The sequence below is a fragment of the Paramisgurnus dabryanus genome, chromosome 14 (genome assembly GCF_030506205.2).
Source record: "Paramisgurnus dabryanus chromosome 14, PD_genome_1.1, whole genome shotgun sequence".
Lineage (NCBI taxonomy): Eukaryota > Metazoa > Chordata > Actinopteri > Cypriniformes > Cobitidae > Paramisgurnus > Paramisgurnus dabryanus.
The window spans coordinates 20,793,834-20,815,216 of NC_133350.1; the positions used below are offsets into that span (position 1 = coordinate 20,793,834).

General features: G+C 38.1%; 1 protein-coding gene across 1 annotated transcript in view; it reads left to right on the top strand.

Moving 5' to 3' along the window:
* The window catches only part of suclg2 (succinate-CoA ligase GDP-forming subunit beta), a 118,860-nt gene that overhangs the window by 19,531 nt on the left and 77,946 nt on the right, over positions 1-21,383 (top strand). The window contains exon 2 of the mRNA XM_065241536.2: positions 1,530-1,665. Within this exon, the coding sequence (XP_065097608.1) occupies positions 1,530-1,665 (136 nt within the window). The remainder of the gene's footprint in view (positions 1-1,529; positions 1,666-21,383) is intronic.

Sequence of the window (21,383 nt, forward strand, 5' to 3'; positions counted from 1 at the left end):
CCCGATACACACATGTATCAATATTTTTCTACACCCCTAGTTTCTGCTCATTATTTCATATAACACACACATTGTACTGCAGTTGATACAACCCTAATACACCCAGTGGTACTGAATGATTCCCATATTTTCATACTATAATATACAGTAGTAATACCAATAACTTTGGTACTTTTTTATTACAAGAAAAATTATTCCACATCACCCAATAACCCGAAGTCTGCGACAGATGTCATATTGAGAACATTTATTATACAGTAGAGGCAGTGTCAAAAAATGGTACATTGTCCCTGCGATATTAAAGTTTTGAGTAAACTTACAAAGCAAATCTTTTCGAATCAGGTTTTCTGTTATGAGAAATGTGATATGAGCATCAAATGCAATGATATGATGAATCATATTTTATTTCGTTTAGTGTAGCCTAGCAGAGTCAAAGTACACGGTGATTTAGCTATGTTAGTAAAGTGATAAAATGCTTGAAGAGGTGTTGTGCGGAGAATGAGAGCAGTGCATCTTCCAATTCCTACCAGATATGATTAAGTTAGCAAGCGGATTTGAAGTTTAACTTTCTGTCTATGCTTTCTCGATTTTTTTGTGTACATTTTCGAGTGTGTGATCAATCTGTAGTTTTGACTTACCAGTGGGTTCTCTCACAGGCTGCCAGCTTTGGTGGCCTCTCTCATTATTTTCCATAGAGACACTTAGATGCTCAATTAGCAGAAGCCATGGAGAGTTGTTGAAAACCATGACTTAATCAGGTGCTTGACTGCATTTAGCACCGTTACACTCTTCAACAGCCAGCGCTGCTCTGATAACCAGTTTTAGTGTAATTTCGGCTGCAGTGGATAATGGGAAATTGTCTATTTAATGAGTGTCTTATGGATTGTTAACTATCGCATTTCAATGTTCATCAAAGGACGTGAGCGTGAATGTGCGTGTGAATATTAACTCAGCTGTGAGCTGTTAGATTAAGAAACTCAGAATGAAATCGAAGAATGAATGACCCAGAATATGCTTTATTACTATGACTTCCAAAAAATCTTTTCGATACATTATTACATTATTGTGTATTCGTGGCTGGACATTTTTAACATTGATTGATTGCTATTTACACAGGATTCCCACGGGTCTTTGAAATCCTTGAAAGTTTGTGAATCTGGGGGAAATAATTCAAGGCCCTGGGAAGTTTTTGAAAATATACATACATAGAATACAGGTCATTGAAAGTGCTTGAATCTATTTTATGCAAGAAGTTTTCTGTGAAAAAAAAATCCATATTATCCCTGTGTAGTGTCGGATAATTTCATAAAATTTCTAGCCTTTTAAGCACACGTGCTAAATTGTTTGCTTTAAATGCTTATATCTTCTGTATGCAAATGTTTTTTGCATAGCTGTGTTTGACACATGAAAACGTATGTAACTGTTGTTCCCTGAGAAGGGAACGAGACGCTGCGTCTCCCTTGCCATACTTTCTACTTTTTTTGCCATACTTTACGTATGTAACGTAAGTGTCCGTCTGTGTGTTTTAGTTGGTGATTCCCAGAAGATGGTTGAACCTGCAGGAGTACCAGAGCAAGAAGCTCATGCAGGAGAGTGGCGTGGCTGTGCAGCGATTTTTCGTGGCTGACACCGCCTCTGAAGCCCTGGAAGCTGCCAGGAGACTCAGTAAGTGTCACTTTCGGGATGCCAAACAGCTCCCTGTTAAGTGTCTTAACACTCTGCGGATAATTTTGCTGACAGTGTTATTTTTTTTTGAGTTCCCTCTAATGCGAGTACATGAATAACACTTGATTGATAACATGCTAATGAGGTTATGTTTATCTATTAACTTGATTTGTGTCTGCATGCACAGGGCATGGGGGGCATAATTTACCAATGAGAAACCAATGAGTTGCCAGCCCACACTGCATTCATGTATTGTTTCTTTTATTGTGGTGGACGTGCCTTCAGGGGTCAGCAGAATTGAAGATCTTCTCATGTTTTACTCTATTTTGCATGGTTTGGTGCTCTCTCATTATGTCATCCATGCATGTATGCATATTCTTGTCTCCTCTCGTACTTCCTTATTGTTTGCTTTTTTAAGCTACAGTATGAGCATTTGTTTTTGGAGAGAAGGGGGAAAAGGTTGATACAGTCAGAGCTTAATCCAAAAGGTGGTCTGATATCGCCAAGCACTGGTCCTTTCTGCACTCATTGGATGCCTTCCAGAGGCTCTGCCAGATCTCACCGCTGTAATCTCTAGCTTATCTCACTGCACACAATGGGCTTTAGCGCACCATGTCGGGGGGTTTTCCTCTGTGTGTGGCAAAATATTTCCATTTAAATACTCTTTTGGGGTTTGTTGTTCATATGAATTTGATTCAGCAACCCCAGTGCTCTCTCAGGTCAGCTGTGAAGGTAAGACAACCACATCTATTTGGAAATGTACTCCGAGTTGGCATTTCCAGCCCAGCACATTCAGTGCTTCAGCCTGCTCCCAGTAGGGTAGGGCACGGCATGGACTGAGTGACATGTACGAGGCGACCAAGCGAGACGTGAAGGATTTCTGTGACCGCGATAGTGAAGTGAGCAGTTCTCCCCAGTGCAAAAATGCCGCCCCACAGTTAGGCCCACTTACCCATGCGGCAATTCAGCTGACAGCTCAATTCCAGTTCTGCACTTTACTGGTTCTTGGTCACCCTTATTCTCTGCTATCGTGTGTTTAAAAAGCATTGCACTGCAAAAATTAATATTTTGGTCTTTCCTGGGAAATGCTTTTCAATTATGCATTAAGAACATTATTGAAACAAGATAAATCTATTTGCAAAATAAAAAATATTAAAAAAAAAAAAATTCAAGCTTAACCAGCACATTTATTAAGCCTTATGCTTAAAGTAAGATGACAAAACTTTTGGTAGGAAAATTAACATAAACATACATTCTTTAATGTCTAAATAAAAATAAATACATCTTAAATTAATCTTAATTAAAATAAAATAAACTAAGTATCTTACTATTTAAATTGCAGGTAAATTTTACTTATTTTAGCGACAGTTTAGCTGTTTTCACTGGAATCAGTAAAAAGTAAAATGAAGAAATAAGATAAAAAAAATTCAGTGTAGTTATTTATTTAATGTGAATTTAAAGTTTTTTTTTATTATTATTATTATTAATAGTATTGTTATTATTATTATTACTGTCATTATTGTTAGTATTATTATTGTTATCTTTATTATTAGTAGTATTATTAGTATTAATAGCATTGTTATTGTAATCTTTATTATTATTATTATTATTATCTTTATTATTATAAATATAATTATTATTATTATTATTATTATTGTCATTATTGTAAGTATTATTATTGTTCTCTTTATTATTATTATTATTATTATTATTATTTATTACTAATTATTATTATTATTATTATTATTATTATTATTATTATCTGTATTATTTTAATTATTATAATTATAATAATTATTATTATTATTATTGTCATTATTATAAGTATTATTATTGTTATTGTTCTCTTTATTAATATTATTATTATTATTAGTATTACTATTATTATTTATTACTATGTATTATTATTATTTTTATTTTTATTAATAATAATAATTATTATTATTATTATTATTAGTTTATAAGCTGGCATGATGTTAACAAAGTGTATTTCTAGTTTTCAATGCTTACCTGCTTATTGGAAACTTAAGGAGTAATACAGGCAGGGAAAATGTTGCTGGGACAGCCTTGAACCAAAATCCACTGCATAAGCTTGTCTCTCATGCTTTAAGCACCTCCTGCTCTTTACTTGTTAGTGTACAGCTTTCCACTTGTCAGCAACTATGGCCATGATTAAAACCATGCCAAACTCATGTCTGTGCGAGAAGGTGAATCATGCATTTAGTTGAACTTTTGCCCATGGGGTGCCTCATAAACGTGGCCCTGACCACACTAAGAAACCGAGGCTATTCAGATGACCTTCTTCTCCATTAATCAAACTGTTGAAAATAGATAAAACTGCAGTCGATTAGCTCGCGCACATCCGTGAAGTCCGTAGGGTGCCCCATTTGTCATTTCGCACACCTTTTTGTCGAGCTTGCACTGTTGCGGACTCCACCTCACACTATTACCCGATAGCCCGTGCTGCAAAGTGTTGACTGAGAGGAGGACCGGGTTTTTTTTCTGCAGAAAAGGGGAAAAACTGCCAGGCAGCATGTTAAGAGAAAAAGGAAAGAAAGATAAGGTGATTGGCCTTAAAAGTATTTCACTCTGTGGATGTTCTTGCTGTATTTGTTGACTGACTGCAGCCGTTGCGGTAATGATCCCACACCTGTCCCCAAAGTGTGCCATGTGTTTGGCAGGGAGGCAGGGGGGCTGTCCATTTTAAACAACCCCCTGCGCCGTTAAGTAATCTGACTGTCAGAGAGGCAAGTTTGATGCCGCCTTCATCAGTCACCAACCGCCACTCGATTATGCAGCTCCGCTTGCTGCCAAGACACACACGCACACATACACACTCACAAAGGAACAATGAGAGAGAGGACCAAAGATAAGAAGTTTAAAAAAGGGCGAGAAAGATACAGCGAGGCTGAGAGTGGGGTCACACAGCATAGCTAAAATATGCTGCGCTGACTTCTGATTGGACGATAAGGTGAAGACTTTTTGCCACCGAACTGAGACGCCGCAATAAATCAATGAGAGAACCGTTGCACGGCTCGTCCACAGAAAGAGTCTCTAAGGCTATCTTCAGCACGTTCTCGTCCTATTTAAGAGGAAGAGATCTGCCCAAGATTGAAGGTTTGGGGAATTGGAGAAGGCTTCTTATTTTTCTAGAGGTGTTTTGGGAAACGAGAATTTCAACATGTGTAATCAAAAGGGCTTTTTGCTCGGTACAAAAAAGTATTATGGTGAATTTCAAAGCTGGTTTCATTATTTCCCCATTCTTGTTACATTGTTTGGACATTAAAGCAACATCAATGTATATCATTACATTCAACCCGGTACTCACAAAACCAGCTTCGCTCTGATACAGGTATACCTCATCCAAGGAAAGAGAGGAATTATTTTGGCCTGTTTTGTTTTTGCTGCAGCTCTTGTTGACAGATGCATCTGCTGGGTAAATATTGATGGATTTGTCCCTTAGAATGTTCCAGAATGGTTTTCACACCGTCTGCATTATTCAGGCTTACCAGAACTGTGCGGCGAGAAGCTGAGATGGAGAAATATTTAACTGCTTTTTTCTATCTATTATCTAAGGTTCACCTGGTTAGAATGGTCCCGTCTCATAATCTAATTATAGGATTTGGAGTATCAAAGTTTGATTTAAATCATTACTTTCATTATGATTGCAATCTTTGACATGACCTTACCAAAAGATATCAAGGTTTTATTTTCACAAAATGTTCTTTACATTATGTCCAATGGTTTTATGTACAAAACAATAAAAAGACTTGCTGAGTTTTCATAGGCAGGTTCACATATGTGAGCATCTTTTTCCATTGATAAGCCCATGAGCTTATGAACTGTGAGCCCATTACAAAAACAAACCATGGCTTTAATACAGTGGCCAAACAAAACACAGAACCATGTTTACTGTGCCTGTAGCCATAGGAGCATGTGAGTAAACATTACAGTAAAGCTTTATCAAAGAAAAATTTACACAGATCACACAAAAACCAACATTCGAAGTTCCCTGGTGGGATTAAAAGTGCTTATAGGCATTTAAATAAGTATGAATTAGTGTTTAGCTAACTGATTAAAAGAGCCAAACAGACTTGTCATTTGCTGACACTTTTGCTTCTACATAAAAGCAGCCCAACATGGCCTTACCCCCTTTGTTGCATGTTCCCGGGGGCCGGGTTTGTGTACATTTTGGGGAAAGAAACTCACTTGTAGTCTATGCACCGCTCCGATATTCTGGATCGGTATCGGGGCCGATATTGGCCTTTTTGGCTGGATCAGATATCGGACTTACAGGACTGATCCACTTCCGATACTGTGCGTTACTGTGGGTGTTCTGACAAGTGAGTATTATATAAGCACCATAAACATTTTTATGCACTATATCCAAAGTCTTCTTAATACACTTGATAGCTTCATGTAAAGGAACAAAGGCACACTTATAGATAGTTAAGTTGAATGCACACTTAAAGGAATATTCCATTTTCTTAAAAGAAAAATCCAGATAATTTACTCACCACCATGTCATCTAAAATGTTGATGTCTTTCTTTGTTCAGTCGAGGAGAAATTATGTTTTTTGAGGAAAACATTGCAGGATTTTTCTCATTTTAATGGACTTTAATAGACACCAACATTTAATACTTAACTCAACACTTAACAGTTTTTTTCAACGGAGTTTCAAAGGACTCTAAATGATCCCAAACGAGGCATAAGGGTCTTATCTAGCAAAACGATTGTCATTTTTAACAATTAAAATAACTAATATACACTTTTAAAGCACAACTTCTCGTTTAAATCCGGTTGTGATGCGCCAACGTGACCCCACGCAATACGTCATGACGTCAAGAGGTCACAGAGGACGAACCCGAAACTCCGCCCCAGTGTTTACAAGTGTGTTGAAAGAGGACCGTTCCGACGTTGTTGTATGTCAACTGATACTAATTAATGTCTTTGTGTCAGTTTATTGTTTACAATGGTCCGCAAATGTGTGTTTTATATATGTAACACGTGACCTCCCTACGTCACTACGCATTTACGTTAGGTCACGCTGGACCGGATTTAGACGAGAAGTTGTGCTTTTAAAGTGTATATTTGTTATTTTTATTGTTAAAAATGACAATCGTTTTGCTAGATAAGACCCTTATGCTTTGTTTGGGATCGTTTATAGTCTTTTGAAACTCCTTTGAAAAAAACTGTTACATGTTGAGTTAAGTGTTAAGTGTTGGTGTCTATTAAAGTCCATTAAAATGAGAAAAATCCTGCAATGTTTTCCTCAAAAAACATAATTTCTTCTCAACTGAACAAAGAAAGACATCAACATTTTGGATGACATTGTGGTGAGTAAATTATCTGGATTTTTCTTTTAAGAAAAATTTAAACGCACACTTACAGCTAAGCTGTAACTTAGTCGCAACTGGGCTAATGCATTGGTGAAGTGGACAGATGAAATGCGTCACGCACACACACGATACCTAGGCTATTTTAAAAATTTTGATTTTATAAAGTCTCAATAAGCCGTTGGATGGATACAATTTACTTTGTGCTGAGCACACAATGCATCTATTCTCTTTGTGTTTTAACAGTTATGATTATGAAATTTGCATCGCGGAGCGAGGATTCCCATGAGAGGATGATTGAAGTGCACCAATTCTGCGCCCGGGAAGCCCATAAACGTAGCGTGTATATGATTTAGGCGCAACAATTCGGCACCCGGGATGTGCATAAAAGGTCTGGTCAAGCGTATAATTCCCAAAATAACCATCTGCACACTAAAGCAATATTTAACAGGAAAATATTAGATCAGATGCACCTATTATATGTTCTCATAAACGCTGCCATTGGATTAATAATTACTAATATACTAGATGTGACAGAAAGCACTAAACACATTTAACATTTTGTGTGTGTGTGTGTGTGTGTGTGTGTGTGTGTGTGTGTGTGTGTGTGTGTGTGTGTGTGTGTGTGTGTGTGTTTGTGTGTATTTTTCAATTGTTAAAGGAAAATACACAGGATCGGATCGGCATGTATAGGTATTGGCCGATACTTAGAATTCTGGTATCGGAATCGGTTCAGAAATGGAAAAAGTGAAATCGTTGCATTGCTAGTCTATACAGCCATGTGTTTGTAGTTTTTGAGAAGTGATTTCTGTAATGCTGCGTTTACACCGCCAGCGATTGAGGTGTGAAGCGCGAGTGATTTCAATGTTATGTCAATGTGAAGATGCGTTGACACGCGTCTGCACTGTAAAAAAAATCCGTAGAAATTGCAGCTGGGTTGCCGGTAATTTACCGTAGATTTAAATTTATGGTATTTACTGGCAAAATTTTGTTCAAAGTTGAATGAACATTTAACATTTACAAGTATTTGTCTTTACAGAGTAAAACTAAAAAAACAGCATCAAGCAAAACATTCTGGGAAACAAAATCTGAAGCAAAAAACAGAAAAAGGTTGATGATGATTTCTGGTTCCCAGAATGCTTTGCATGATGCTGTTATTGTATAGTTTTATTCTGTAAAGATTAAGACTTGTTAATATTTAAAATTTATTTAACTTTGAACAAACTCTTGCCAGTAAATAACATAAATTTAAATCTACGGTAAATTACCGGCAACCCAGCTGCAATAACATTGTAATTTCTACGGATTTTTTTTACAGTGTGGAGGTCTCGCAGCGCGGATGAGGCGTTTGGTGCGGCGCGGAAGGTACGGACGAATGATGCTTTTTGTGCATTTGCGTTTGACGCGAATTTGTGGCTGACGCCTGAGTTGAAAAATTTGAACTTTGGTGACGCGTTAACCAATCAGGAGCCTGCTTGCTGCTGTGGTGGCAGCCCCACCCGGCGGAGAGTCACTCATTCAACCTGAAGGAACGCTTGATATTGTCCGTAAGCAGTCACCCGGAGCTATACGACACAAGATCTTATTTCTAGACAGGAATAAAAAGGACAACGCTTAAAAAAGAGTGTCAGTGAGGACATCGGGCAACCTAGTTCACGTGGCGTTTATCGATTTATTTTCCCCCTTTAGTAAGGTGACTAAATACAAACCGGTAACTCTCTCGATAAATGCACAGTCAACATCAGTCATCTTGTAAACAGACAACCGCATAGCACTTGCCCCTCCCACAAGAAGCCGATTTTGCCTCTGACGCGCGTCAAAGGCTTGCTTTTTCCCCGCATCTTCTTCGCTCTAGACACGCGTATGCATTCCAACTGTTCAAGCGGCAAACTAGGCGCGGTAGACGCGATTTTGACGTCTGAAACGCGGTTGGTGTAAACGCAGCTTTAAAGGAAATATCTCCCTTTGCATTGAACATTGAGCATTGAACTTGGCAGATGTTGTTTATGCTTAAACAGCATCATTACACACTGTTGTAAAAAAAATTAAACATAATCAATGAGCCCTTTAAGGTTTAAAAGTACAAAAGTTTTTTCCAGTGTTATTTCCTTGACACAAGGGGTGTGCAAAAAAATCGATTCACATTTGAATCGCGATTCAAGCTTTGCCGATTCTGAATCGATTCATAGAATTCCGAAAATCGATTCATACATATTTTTTTGTAATGCCGTGTTACTATCCTGAAATGAGTTTATCTTAGTATTCCCATAGATGGCGTTGCTGCGTCATATTCACTCTGACGCCTGCACACTCTTGTCACAGTGTTTCCCACACATTGACTTTACTTGGGCGCGTTGCCCAATTATATTAACAAGTGCAGTCCAAGTATATCTGGTATCAAATTTTGTCTTTTTTGTTTTTCTGTGATGATGACACTCTTTAATAATGACATTTTGTGTGCGACATGATGAGTTCGGTGTGCGTTCACGTGCTCTCTGTTTCTCAATGAATTATGCGACTGCGACGCGAACAAGCTCGTGTCACATTGTATCCTTCATGTTTCTGAACTTGAGCAGAGTTTTAACATTAGAGGACTTCACAGAGCACCCGCGGACCGTATGGTTCCAGGTTTGTATTTGAAATGGTCAGTCGGGTCCTTGTCAATCATAGTTAAATTACTTTGGGTCCCAAGTCTGATTAATATTGTGTGTAAAACCCGAGTCGAACGGAGAATGGCCGTGAGCGCTACCGCGCTAAAGCTCGCGTGCAGTTTCAGCGTGGCAACGGTTTCTATGGCGATAAAAACGGGCTCTTTTCGATTATAATTAATTAACCATATATTTTCTAAAATCTATTGCACTGACCGAGCAAAGCTCAAGCTGACTCAAGATTTACAAAATGCAAAGCTGTAATGTAAAGTCCCCTGTCACTGGGACAGCAAGCAGACTTTTGAATCTGAAATGATGAGTGGATTTAGCTTTTTTTTAATCGGCAAGAAAGAAATAGAAAGAGATACACTTTTCCTGCTTCTGCTCTTTCTAATAGAAATAATAACCATTATAACACCAGTCACATTTATAATCTATAGACCTGCACTGTCTATCATTAATATACTATTGTATTTAATAGAGTTTGATAAAAGGGGTCATCTAATTGCTTCATAACAATTAATATCAAACTACCTTTAATTTGTTGTGTTTCTTTTTTTTTAAATTGTATATCGACTACTACAATCAGTCACATAGGAAAAGTAAACTACATTTACACACTGAGAATCGTTTTTTAAACCGCGAATCGTTTTTGAATCGAAAATCGATTTTGAATCGAATATTGAGCCTAAAAATCAGAATCGAATCGAATCGTGAAATTTTCTGAATCGTGCACCCCTACTTGACACTATTTAGTTGTGTTATATCACTTATATTGGCATTATATCAAGTCATTAGTCTTTAAAATACATTGTTTTTAACTCATTAATACCCATAATGGCCCCAATTACTCCCTTGCATACTTCCAAGAAATTCAGTCCAAGCCAAGCAAGTGTCATTTAGATGAATAAGAGCACTAACAGATCCAGGTATTTTGAAACTTTTTGGTCCAGACAGACATTCATTTTCAAATCCAGACAAACAAATCCTAAGGTCTGGCTTAGTTATACCTTGCAGGTGTTTCTCCTTGTATCTATGTCTTTAATGCGCTTCTCTCACAAACTTCTTACTCCAGCTTTTCTTTCTTCACTTATTAATTCAGAAATCAGAGCTTGTTTAAAATGACAGAGGGAAGCGAGTTAGACTAAAACAATTAACAGGAGAGAGCTGTATTAATACATTTCAGTAAGGTATGAATATTCAAAGTAAACAGCAATGGTTTATGCATGGCAGTCAAATCTCATGTGTCCTTATTAGGGAGGCGGTAAGTTTCATGTGTCAACTTACAGCCGCATGCTGAATTACTTTGACATTCAACAACCCTGAAAAGAGAGAGACAGAAGTATACGCCATAATACAGAAGGGCTTGACTCTCGTCTCCGGATTTTACATCGAGTTTGGCATGAGAATTTAAGGCAACTTTAAGAGGAGAATGTTTTGGTAGTAGCCTCATGGGAAATTTTGATTAAGGTGACATGAGTTACTCCGGCTACGTTTGACAAGGCAGTCATTACGCCGAGGGAAAAATTGACTCTCAATGCTTTATCTTCAGCCGATTATATTTTCTTAACAGCTTTCTCACGTCATCCAGATTGAGAGCATTATCAATCACAGAAGCTGCTTTGAACTTTATGGGGAATAATTAACAGGGCAACGCTTTTTGAAAATGTAGCCTAGAGAGTTTTCAAGGACATTGCACCTGTGCCCCATTTTCTATCATCACGCTATTACACAGACGTGAGGTTGTCATCCTTTTTATATCTTGTCAGATGTTTCTCAAAGTCCTGTATAGCAAGGCCTGTGTTTCACAGATCTAAGCTAAGCTGTTGTTAGTACAGATTAATTTCATTCTCAACACTACTTTTAAAGTTTCTTGAGTAGGGTGTGCTTTTATTAAATTGTGGTATGAGACATTACAGTCTTGTATAGCCAGTGTGGTCCACATTGAACCTTATTCTAGATGAGAACTGACATAAATTGACTGAACAACATGTAATGCAACCAACCACAGATCAGACATTTGAACTCCAAGTAAATCCAAACTAGATATAGGTGTGCTCAAGGTTGAGTTGAAACTTAAAGGGGCCATATCTTGATAATCTGACTTTTTCCATGTTTAAGTGCTGTAGTCTCCAATGATTGTATCAATCTAGAAAATGTAAAAAAAGATTAACCCAGTAACTTAGTTTTGGTAAACCATTCTCTGCAAGCATGTGAAAAAATAAGTCATTGAAATTTGGCTCCCCTTGTGATGTCAGAAGGGGATAATAACACACAGAAACGCAGTGCTCATGTTGGGTGTGTTTGCAGCATAAGTGTTAAAAACAGTAGCAAATCATTCAACTGTTTCTAACTCTGAAAGTATACATTGTAGTCGCTGGTAAATGGTCCCAGTTCCTTAAGGAAAGACGCACCACTAGGCGGCCATGTTTGAAATACCTACGGGCAGTAATTTCAGTCATGCAAGACTTACTTATATGGAGAAACAATTAAACCTGACATCAACGGCACCACGTTTCTTAAAGTCCCAATGAAATTAAAACTGACAATCCTTATTTTTTATGTAATATTGCAGTGTTATTTTATAAAAAAAATGTATAAGTCATTATTTTTAAAAAATCCTGTGCCCTCATAAACTTCAATAAAAAACAAAAAAATGTCCTTCCGCCCTTCTGCTGTCGATCATTCATTGATGACGTTAGCTAGACGGTTGTGTGGGAGCATACGTTAACTCCACCTCCTCCAATTGTCAGTCTGATGCAGTTCTGAATACAAAGCCTACTTTTCAATATCCAATCAAAGCACAATGGAAAACACAAGCCGCACCCACCTTTTCCTTGTGTGATATTATGCTTCACCCAGAAATACGTCACAACATGGAAGTAAAGTAGATCACGACAACCGGTTCATGGGGACTTGAAGCTCAAATTGCGCATTGTATATAGATCCCCTCCCATAGAGAAGCACCAGTCATTATCGATTATTAATTTTTTTTTTAACTGAAAGGTTGGACTCCCTCGCCATAGCAACCATGGTGCATTGCATTGTCTCCTTTTTATAGGAATAGCAGCGCTCAGTCTTGCTATATCCAAAATCTTGGTATGGTAGAAGCCAGGCAACCATAGTTGAGTTAGTAATTTAAGCCTATTAAGATACCATTTGAATCAGAAACCAAAAGATTAATAACAAAAATAAAGCCTGATTTCTAAATGATGCACTTGTCTGTTGCTGCCATTCCCGTTGTCCAGTTTGGTAAAATCGTCAGCTTTAGCTCTCAGTGGACCTCAAAGCCTCTTCTTCTTTTCGCACTTCTCCACTCAAAGCTCTTCATCAGTGGCATCACACCATATGTCTCTCCGCCGACCCTACACTCTGCTGCATACACACCATCTGCTGAGTCTTTCCTTATTTCTGAGAGCCACCTCGCACACGGCATATGTTGGATAAGTGGAGCTGACTGCCATCCCATAATGGGATATATCATGATTGTTACATTGAGATATAGTGCATGCCATTGTTTATGTCATGGTATATACTGCATGCAAATATGTTTAGCATTATGAGAAATAGATTTTTTATTGCTATAAAACTTTTTGCAAAGGGCGCATTGCAATCTGCCAGTTTTAGCCGATTTGTGTGTATCATATTAAAAGGATTGTTCACTGAAAAATGAAAATAATGTCACCCTCATGTCATTCCAAACTCGTAAGACCTCCGTTCATCTTTGGAAACACAGTTTAAGATGTTTTATATTTAGTCCGAGAGCTTGCTGACCCTCCATTGAAAATCTATGTGTGGTATACTGTCCATGTCCAGAAAGGTCGTATAATGTAAAAACATCATCAAAGTAGTCCATGTGACATCAGTGGGTCAGTTAGAATGTGTTGAAGCATCGAAAATACATTTTGGTGCAAAAATGACGACTTTATTCAGCATTGTCTTCTCTTCCACATCTGTTGTGAAGCGCATGCACAAGACTAAAGTCATGTGACTGCAGTCACGTGGATGACGTACGACGCGGCTGACGTGTTATCTGGTGCGCCCCAGCTGTTTTTTTTTTTTTTTTTTTTTTTTGTGTGCTTGGGCTTTGTTTACAGTCTAAGGGAGACACATGCTGTAGGTTTGAAAAAAAAAACTTTGCAAACATATCTGAGGATAACACGTCATCCGCTTCACTGCAGTCCTGTGACTTTAGTCTTGCGCATGCGCTTCACAACAGACGCGAAAGAGAAGACAATGCTGAATAAAGTCGTAATTTTTGTTATTTTTGAAACAAAATGTATTTTGGTGCTTCAACACATTCTAACTGACCCACTGATATCACATGGACCACTTTGATGATGTTTTTATTACTTTTCTGGACATGGACAGTATACCGTACATAGATTTTCAATGAAGGGTCAACAAGCTCTTGGACTAAATATAAAACATCTTAAACTGTTTTTCGAAGATGAAAGGAGGTCTTACAAGTTTGGAACGACATGAGGGTGAGTCAATAATGAAATTATTTTCCTTTTTGGATGAACTATCTCTTTAAGCATTTTTTTCTATGTAATAACTTTTGGTCTGGAAGTTCGAATCTGCACTCTCGATATCAAAACCAAATTAAGAGATCAGAAAGTCAATTGTCTTGCAAACTCCATAAACAATGCATTGTATTAACATTGTAATAGAAACCATCTTCTGCCAGATTTAGCCATTCAAATAAGGGCATGTGAACTAACCTGAACATGCAAAATGATTGACAGGCGGATTTACTTCCAAGCTCGCAGGCAAGGCACAGATTCTCTTGTGCTGTTGATGGAGCCAGGGCTGTCACAGAGACAATTGCGATTTGTCAGGACACCTATTTTGGTGATGTCTGTCAGGTAGAAGAGCCATTTTGTGGGTTTAAATTGCTTGTGTCAACCTTAATAATAATAGCTGATCTATTAACTAATCATTTTTGCAATGTTGTAGAGCTTCCACAACAAACTCCTCTTCTTTATCCTCACCTGTGAAATGCTTTCTGTTCAATTAACACGTCTGGCTCTTTGAAAATTAATTTTTGATAGCCTTTATTTTCCTTCATTATATACAATGGCCTTTTTTTCCAGGTTTAGTTGCTCTTATCATTGATTTTTTCGAAGAATGTCTTTGATAGGCGCTGTTTGATGGCTGGTCCTACTGCTTTCTCTGATCTTAGATTTAAAAGATATGAAAAAGCTTTTATAATACCCAATGACTGTGTCACCTTTCCAATAGTTAACTATCATCAACTTTTATTCAATTCGATTAGTGAGGTCAACATTTGTATACTTTTAGGTGTCTTTTTTTATATATATCTAGGTGTTGCTAGTTTCATTAGCGCACAACATGTACTGTACAATGTTAAAGGGATAGTTCACCTAAAAATGAAAATTCTGTCTTCATTTACTCACTCTCATGTTGTTACAGACCTGTATTAATTTCTTTGTTCTGATGAACATAACGGAACATATTTAAGGTTGCATTGACTTCCATAGTATTCTTTTATCTTTCTATGGAAGTCAATGGGGCCTGTGATTGGTTTGGTTACAAACATTCATCAAAATATCTTCTTTGATGTTTATCAGAACAAAGAAATTTAAACAGGTTTGTTACAACAGGAGAGAGAGTAAATGATGACAGAATTTTCATTTTTGGGTGAACTATCCCTTTAATATTAATTCTATTTAATACTGCAGACAAAACTAAGTACATGCATATTACATTTTTCTTTCAGGAGCTGGCAACTTATTACTTAAATAACTGTACTACTTAACACCAAAAGGAAAGTTAAGGCTTTCAAAATGGCCAAATAGTCTCCTCGCAACACAAAAAGCTCCACATTGGATCATAAAGAATTGTAATTGGAGAAATGATTTGTGCAGTGGTTGTTAAAAATGCCTTTCAAATTATTGTACAAATACACACAAAGGGAATACATGCTGTGTTTGAGGGAGCTCACAAATCAAAATGTAATTTCAGTTTGTTGACGGCTCGGCTGCGTTGATATTACACATGGCACATTATCATACCTCACGCCCCCAGACCTCACAGTGCTGCCAGCGTCTACAAGCAGAAGGTGCGACACCATTACTTGGATGATGTGGGCTCTAAATTGCATGTTTTATTAGAAGTATTCCATGGTCCATTGAGCGTCAAATTTAGGAGGAGAAATGCACTCGCTTTTGTTCCCTTCCCACACTGCGTTTGTTCTTTCATTTTTTGCTTTTTCCAACAGGCTGCTGTATAAGGTAAATACAAATCCCTCCTTGAAATAGGTTGCTGTCTGTCAAGCTTGGAAACAGGGTGTTATTGCTGCTTAGGGTTGTCGCACGATTTCAGCAGACGATTACAATGTCAGAGAAAATTTATGCTAGTTTTGACAATGCAATATTCAAATGCGATAAGTAAAATATGGACTTTTAAAGGGGACAGAGAATGAAAAAAACATTTTTATCTTAAGTCTTAGTTGTATAAGGGTAATCTACCCGCATTCACGAACATACGAAAAGTGCTAGATATTCTAAGCATCTCCATTTCATAGAAATTCCTCCTTTAGAAATGTCCGCCAGAAAATGGCCCAATCTGAACAATGGATGCATATTACGTAAAATGCATCTCGCTGCCCCCCAACTCTCATTTAATTCCCTCCCCTTCAAAATAATTTGCATACTTCTGACCTCTCACCCCCACCCTAATATAGCTTTCTGAGAGAGGTTTTTAGGAAGCTTTTGAGGCATTACAGACCCAACCAAAATGTTGTTGTCTACATGCCACATCACAGAACAAGGATAAATACCCCAGTCAATCAGTCTTTGTCACCTTTAAGCTAAACAACCAATATTCAACCTTATGTTTGTCTTCTACTCTTAAAGGGGACAGAGAATGAAAAACAATTTTTACCTTGTCTTTGTTGAATAATGGTTGTCTACCCGCATTCACGAACATACAAAAAGTGCTAGACATGCTAAACATCTCAGTCTCATAGAAATTCCTCTTTTAGAAATGTCAGCCAGAAAACAGTCCAATCTCGAAAACGGATCCTTATGACATCACAGGCATCTCACCACCCCTCCACTTTAAAATAATTGGCAAATTTTTTTGAGTGGCAGCAAAGTCAGCCAATCAGTAATGAGATTGCAAGTTAAGCCAGTAGGGGGAGCCAAATAGGTGCAAAACCACTTGTTTAAAATCCCACACCCTAATAGAGCTATCTGAGAGAGGTCTTTAACTCTTTCCCCGCCATTGACGAGATATCTCGTCAATTAAAAGAAAACGCTTCCCCGCCAATGACGAGATTTTCCGTCTTTCCGCAATACCGCTATTATCCACCAGGTCGCTATTATCCACCCGCAACTTTTTAAAACCGGAAGTATTGCCCTATGGCAAGCTGCTGCATGTCCGTGTCTGTTTTAAAGATCGCTCTGAATGGATCTCTATGAAAAGTCCGTCATAAAAATTGAATTATCTCTGCTTTTTGCTCAAAATATGGTGTTTTTGCAAAAACCTACCCATATTCAAAAGCTGATTGCAAAAGAACCACTAAAGGTAGGATGAAACGGTTTTTTTTTGTTTGAAAGCAGAGGGTCTGTTCTTTCATTTGGTATATTGTATGTTTATATATTTAAAGAAGAACATTTTCTGGAAGGCATTAAACTTTGGTGAAAATCATGAAAAACGCTGGCGCTGGCTGGCAACTTTTTTTTAAAAACGCTGGCGGTGAAAGAGTTAAGAATGAACACACTTTGTGATGTCATTACTGTAGCATGTGTTTTGAATGCATTTAAAAGCATCAGTAATCGCAATGTACCCCCACTAGCTACCACAGGTTTGTAAATATATTCACTAACGTATTTTGGTTCTGAACACTGGATAACCTGACATTGTTTAGACAATTTGATGTTTTTCTGCAGAGTTTCTGGCCAACATCTCTTGCTATGTGAGTCAGTTCGATTTGAGCAATAGCTTTGCTCTTTATCTGGGAACTGAGGAGAGATAGGGATACGACAGCGGCGTTGATTGACATGGACATGGATGTTGACAGCTTGTGGAGTGTTCCAGAGGGTGGAATAAAGCAGCGAGCTAGCCGGAGGTCAGATACAGCACCCGGATTTACACACTCGTTCCAGCTCCATCACGGCCAGCCTGTCTCCGAATGAAAGTCAGCGTTCTCTCGCTCTCTTTTCTTCAGTTTGATATTGTGTCGGGACAATGAATCAGAAAGGGTAATGAAAGCCCCACAGCGTCCCTGAGGAAACTTTTCTCACTTAATTACTTCAGCCTCCTCTGGTGAGTTTGAAAAATGCTTTTCGGGAGCCAGCGCAATCTCTCTTGGACTAATCCCTTACAAAAATGGATGTTTACCATGCAAGAAAACCAAGGATAACCAATCTGGATCTTGTTAGCGCTTGTGAAATGGACAGTTGATCATCTGTATTGACTCGGAAGATCAGAAAACATTATGTTTGAGATTTCGGAAAAGTTTTGACTTTTAAATTAGTTCGGCTTGTGTATGTAGTGCAGTAACAACCAATTAGGCCTCTGTTTGATCATCCTGACATGAAAAATCACCTTGGCTTTTTGTAGGTAACTGCTTTTAAAATAACACGTCAGTCAGGCGAAGTAAGTCGTAAAACTAGTAAATACTTTGGCATTTGTGTTGCCGAATACAAGCTTTATGAAAACATCAAGTCTCGGACATTTTTATAAGTCAGCAATATCATTCGCTGAGTCCTACCAAAGTTCCAAGTATGCATCAGGATAGACGTGATTTCAGTGCCCAAGCCTGTCATACAGGTAAGACGGATAATAAATAGAAGTTTCTCGCTGTCATTCCCTGCCAGGATACTTGGAAAAATTCCATTCTTTTGCAGGTTTGTTTCAGTGGCCATGCAAAACCGAGCCGCAATTTACATTTCATTTCACCTCACTTTCTCACAGGCAAGCACACTTGCAAGCTTTAAAATGGCCACATTCACGTGCTACACAAGCAGCACATTTCCATTTGGCGTGACTGATGTGGGTGGGTGAGATTTGAAGTAAGGTTAATGTGGCACACGCAAGGGCACTGCGAACAGATTTGCCATTTCCTACAGCAGCACAATGTTCCCATTGCCAGATGTTGCCGCGGACAGGCGGAGAATGGAGAGCGAGACGACTATAAGAATAGAGATGATGAAAACGTATGAAAAATGCTTAGAGACAAAGTCTAAAATGCTAAATATGGATTATTTGAGGGGCTGTGAGAGACTGAGATAATTTATTAAAGCGGTATTGCCGTTTTGTGCTCGTTGGATTCTTGCTGACCTATTCATTTTTTTTTTACAGCTAGAGGAGTGCTGTCTATATTTGGTTTGGTTAAACTTTATACCAACTGCAAGTTTTAATATCGCCCATTGCTGTAAAGTTAATCATATAATAACTGTTAGGTTGTGTTCCTGTAGCTCAACTGGTAGAGCAGTGAGTTAGCAGTGAAAGGTCAAGGGGGTTCGGTCCCAAAAAATAAGGAATAGATGAATGCACTTTAAAGCTAGCAGTATAGTATGTTTTTTTTTATTATGTGTATATGAACGTACACACACGGTCGAATGCACAGCCTTACAAAGCATTGTTTATTTGACCCTTACGTGTACACAGACATTTAATTCGTTGATGATTAAAAACAAGTAGTGTAGCGAAATACAGTTTCTGTCGTGTTTTATTTGGCATTTTGTAAAATTCCTTTGACTTCTCTTGGAAGACTCATTGATCGCTGATATATCACTCCGCCGCCAGAAACAGAAAAGGGGTCTGTTTACATGTGGTTGTAGTTTTTTTGCTCGGTTTCTCTCAGAAGAAATGTTTCTTATATTTGATGGCTCAGTGACCAGCCTTAGGTTTAAAAGTTGAGCTTGATTGTGACTGTCTATACGCTAGACACCGAGCGTACTTGTATGGCAAAGTGGTTGTCGCCATCAAGTGGTCAGGAGTGTGCTGACGCTTCAGACTCAAATATAGGGCGGAAGTATATACGCGGTTGTGAGGTATCTGAACAAATAGTTCCACTATAGCAAATTACACGGATTGAAATCATACATTGAGCCGATATATTTGTTTTTAATCATCAACTAACACCACGGACCACTCGGTGAGTAGTACAGTTTTGAAAATGAACATTAAGTGTTGTTTTAATGACATGTTTGTGCATGGTCATTGACTTCCATTCTGAAGCAGTGAAGAGACGCTTCTAAACGAGTCAAAATTTCAAAACACGACCCATTGTCAAAATTTCAGCGTCCATCACCGTAGTTCATCCAATTCCAATACCGGAATTATCCTTTAATACTTCCAGCTTAAGTCACTTTGAATAATAGTGTCTGCTAAAGCATACATGTAAATGTTAGGGATCTAAAACTTGTTCAATGAAACAGAGCAGAACTGAATCTTTAGTTTCCCTACAGTACTATTATTTTACACTTTATGCAAACTTCCTAGTGTGTATATATTATCAGTTTAATAGAAAGCCTCAGACAAAGAATTCATTTACATGATGACACTGAAACAAGACATAAATTAGCATGCAATCATTTTTTTGTGTGTGTTATAGCTTTCTGTAGCGTTTTCTTAAAAATAGTTACCTAATATAAATAGTTTCTCAAAAATGTCAAGGTAGCATAGTTGTCCTCTTCTCCAACCAGTTTAAATGGTACACAAAGCCGAAACTCCGGTCTCTCCTTTCTTTTGTTGCTCGTATAAACACTCTGAAGGAGGCTGGAGATCATTATGAAGGATTGTGACGAGGAGCAGGTGGATAAATTTAACAAGAACTTGGCAGTCAGTGACATGGTGACAGCTGAAGTTGAAATAACGCACACTGAAACTTGAGACAGCAGAAGTGGCGCTCTCTTATCAACCTCTGCTCTGTTTTCAAGCATACGGACATCATTAGACTGGAGTTGGAGCCAGATTGTTGTTCCTGGTATGGCTTGTTTTCGGTGTAGGGTGAAGCAGATGAGGATGTCAAGAGGTGGCAAACACTGCGGCACATTGGCTCAAGCAGGTCATGGGTTTGTTCTGTATGTGGTACTTTTTTTATTCTCAAATTAGATGAGGCACATAAAGACGTACTGTACAGTGTGCAGAACTTTTTTTGTGAATGAAAACAACACTTTAAAAGTTATTTCAAGGTTGGTTAATAATTCATTTTCGCTTCATCAGTCACAAATTTAACCGGTTCCATTCGAGTACCGCTTTCCTGATATTTTCCTAAACAGATCCGCATTGAATATTCCTGCTAAAAAAAGTGAGTCATCTGAGCATGTGAGATGGCATGACCCTTTCAGCAGTCAGCATTTGAGTCATTGATGTTTACAATCATTTTTGGGGCTTATGATGACGACAACTATGGGTAAGAAAGTACAGTAATTTACCGTAATCACTGCTACTATAATGCCCACAGAGCTCCAGAACATTCTGTGATTGTGTTAGCACAAGATGTTTCATTTTCCAATGTTTGGTTACCTCAGTGGGCTATCTGTTTAGCATGTTTCTTTTTCTCCTGACCCATTTTACTGTATTAAACACACATAAGGGATCTTGACTCCCCTCTGTTCTCTCTTCGCTGTCTGATATCATACAGTCGCCCTGTACCACACCCCATTGCTTTCGCTGAATATCAAACAACGGGACACTTCTGTTTCTTTTACCCCGCAGTCATGTCCACAGTCAGGGAGACATTAGAGGCAAGGG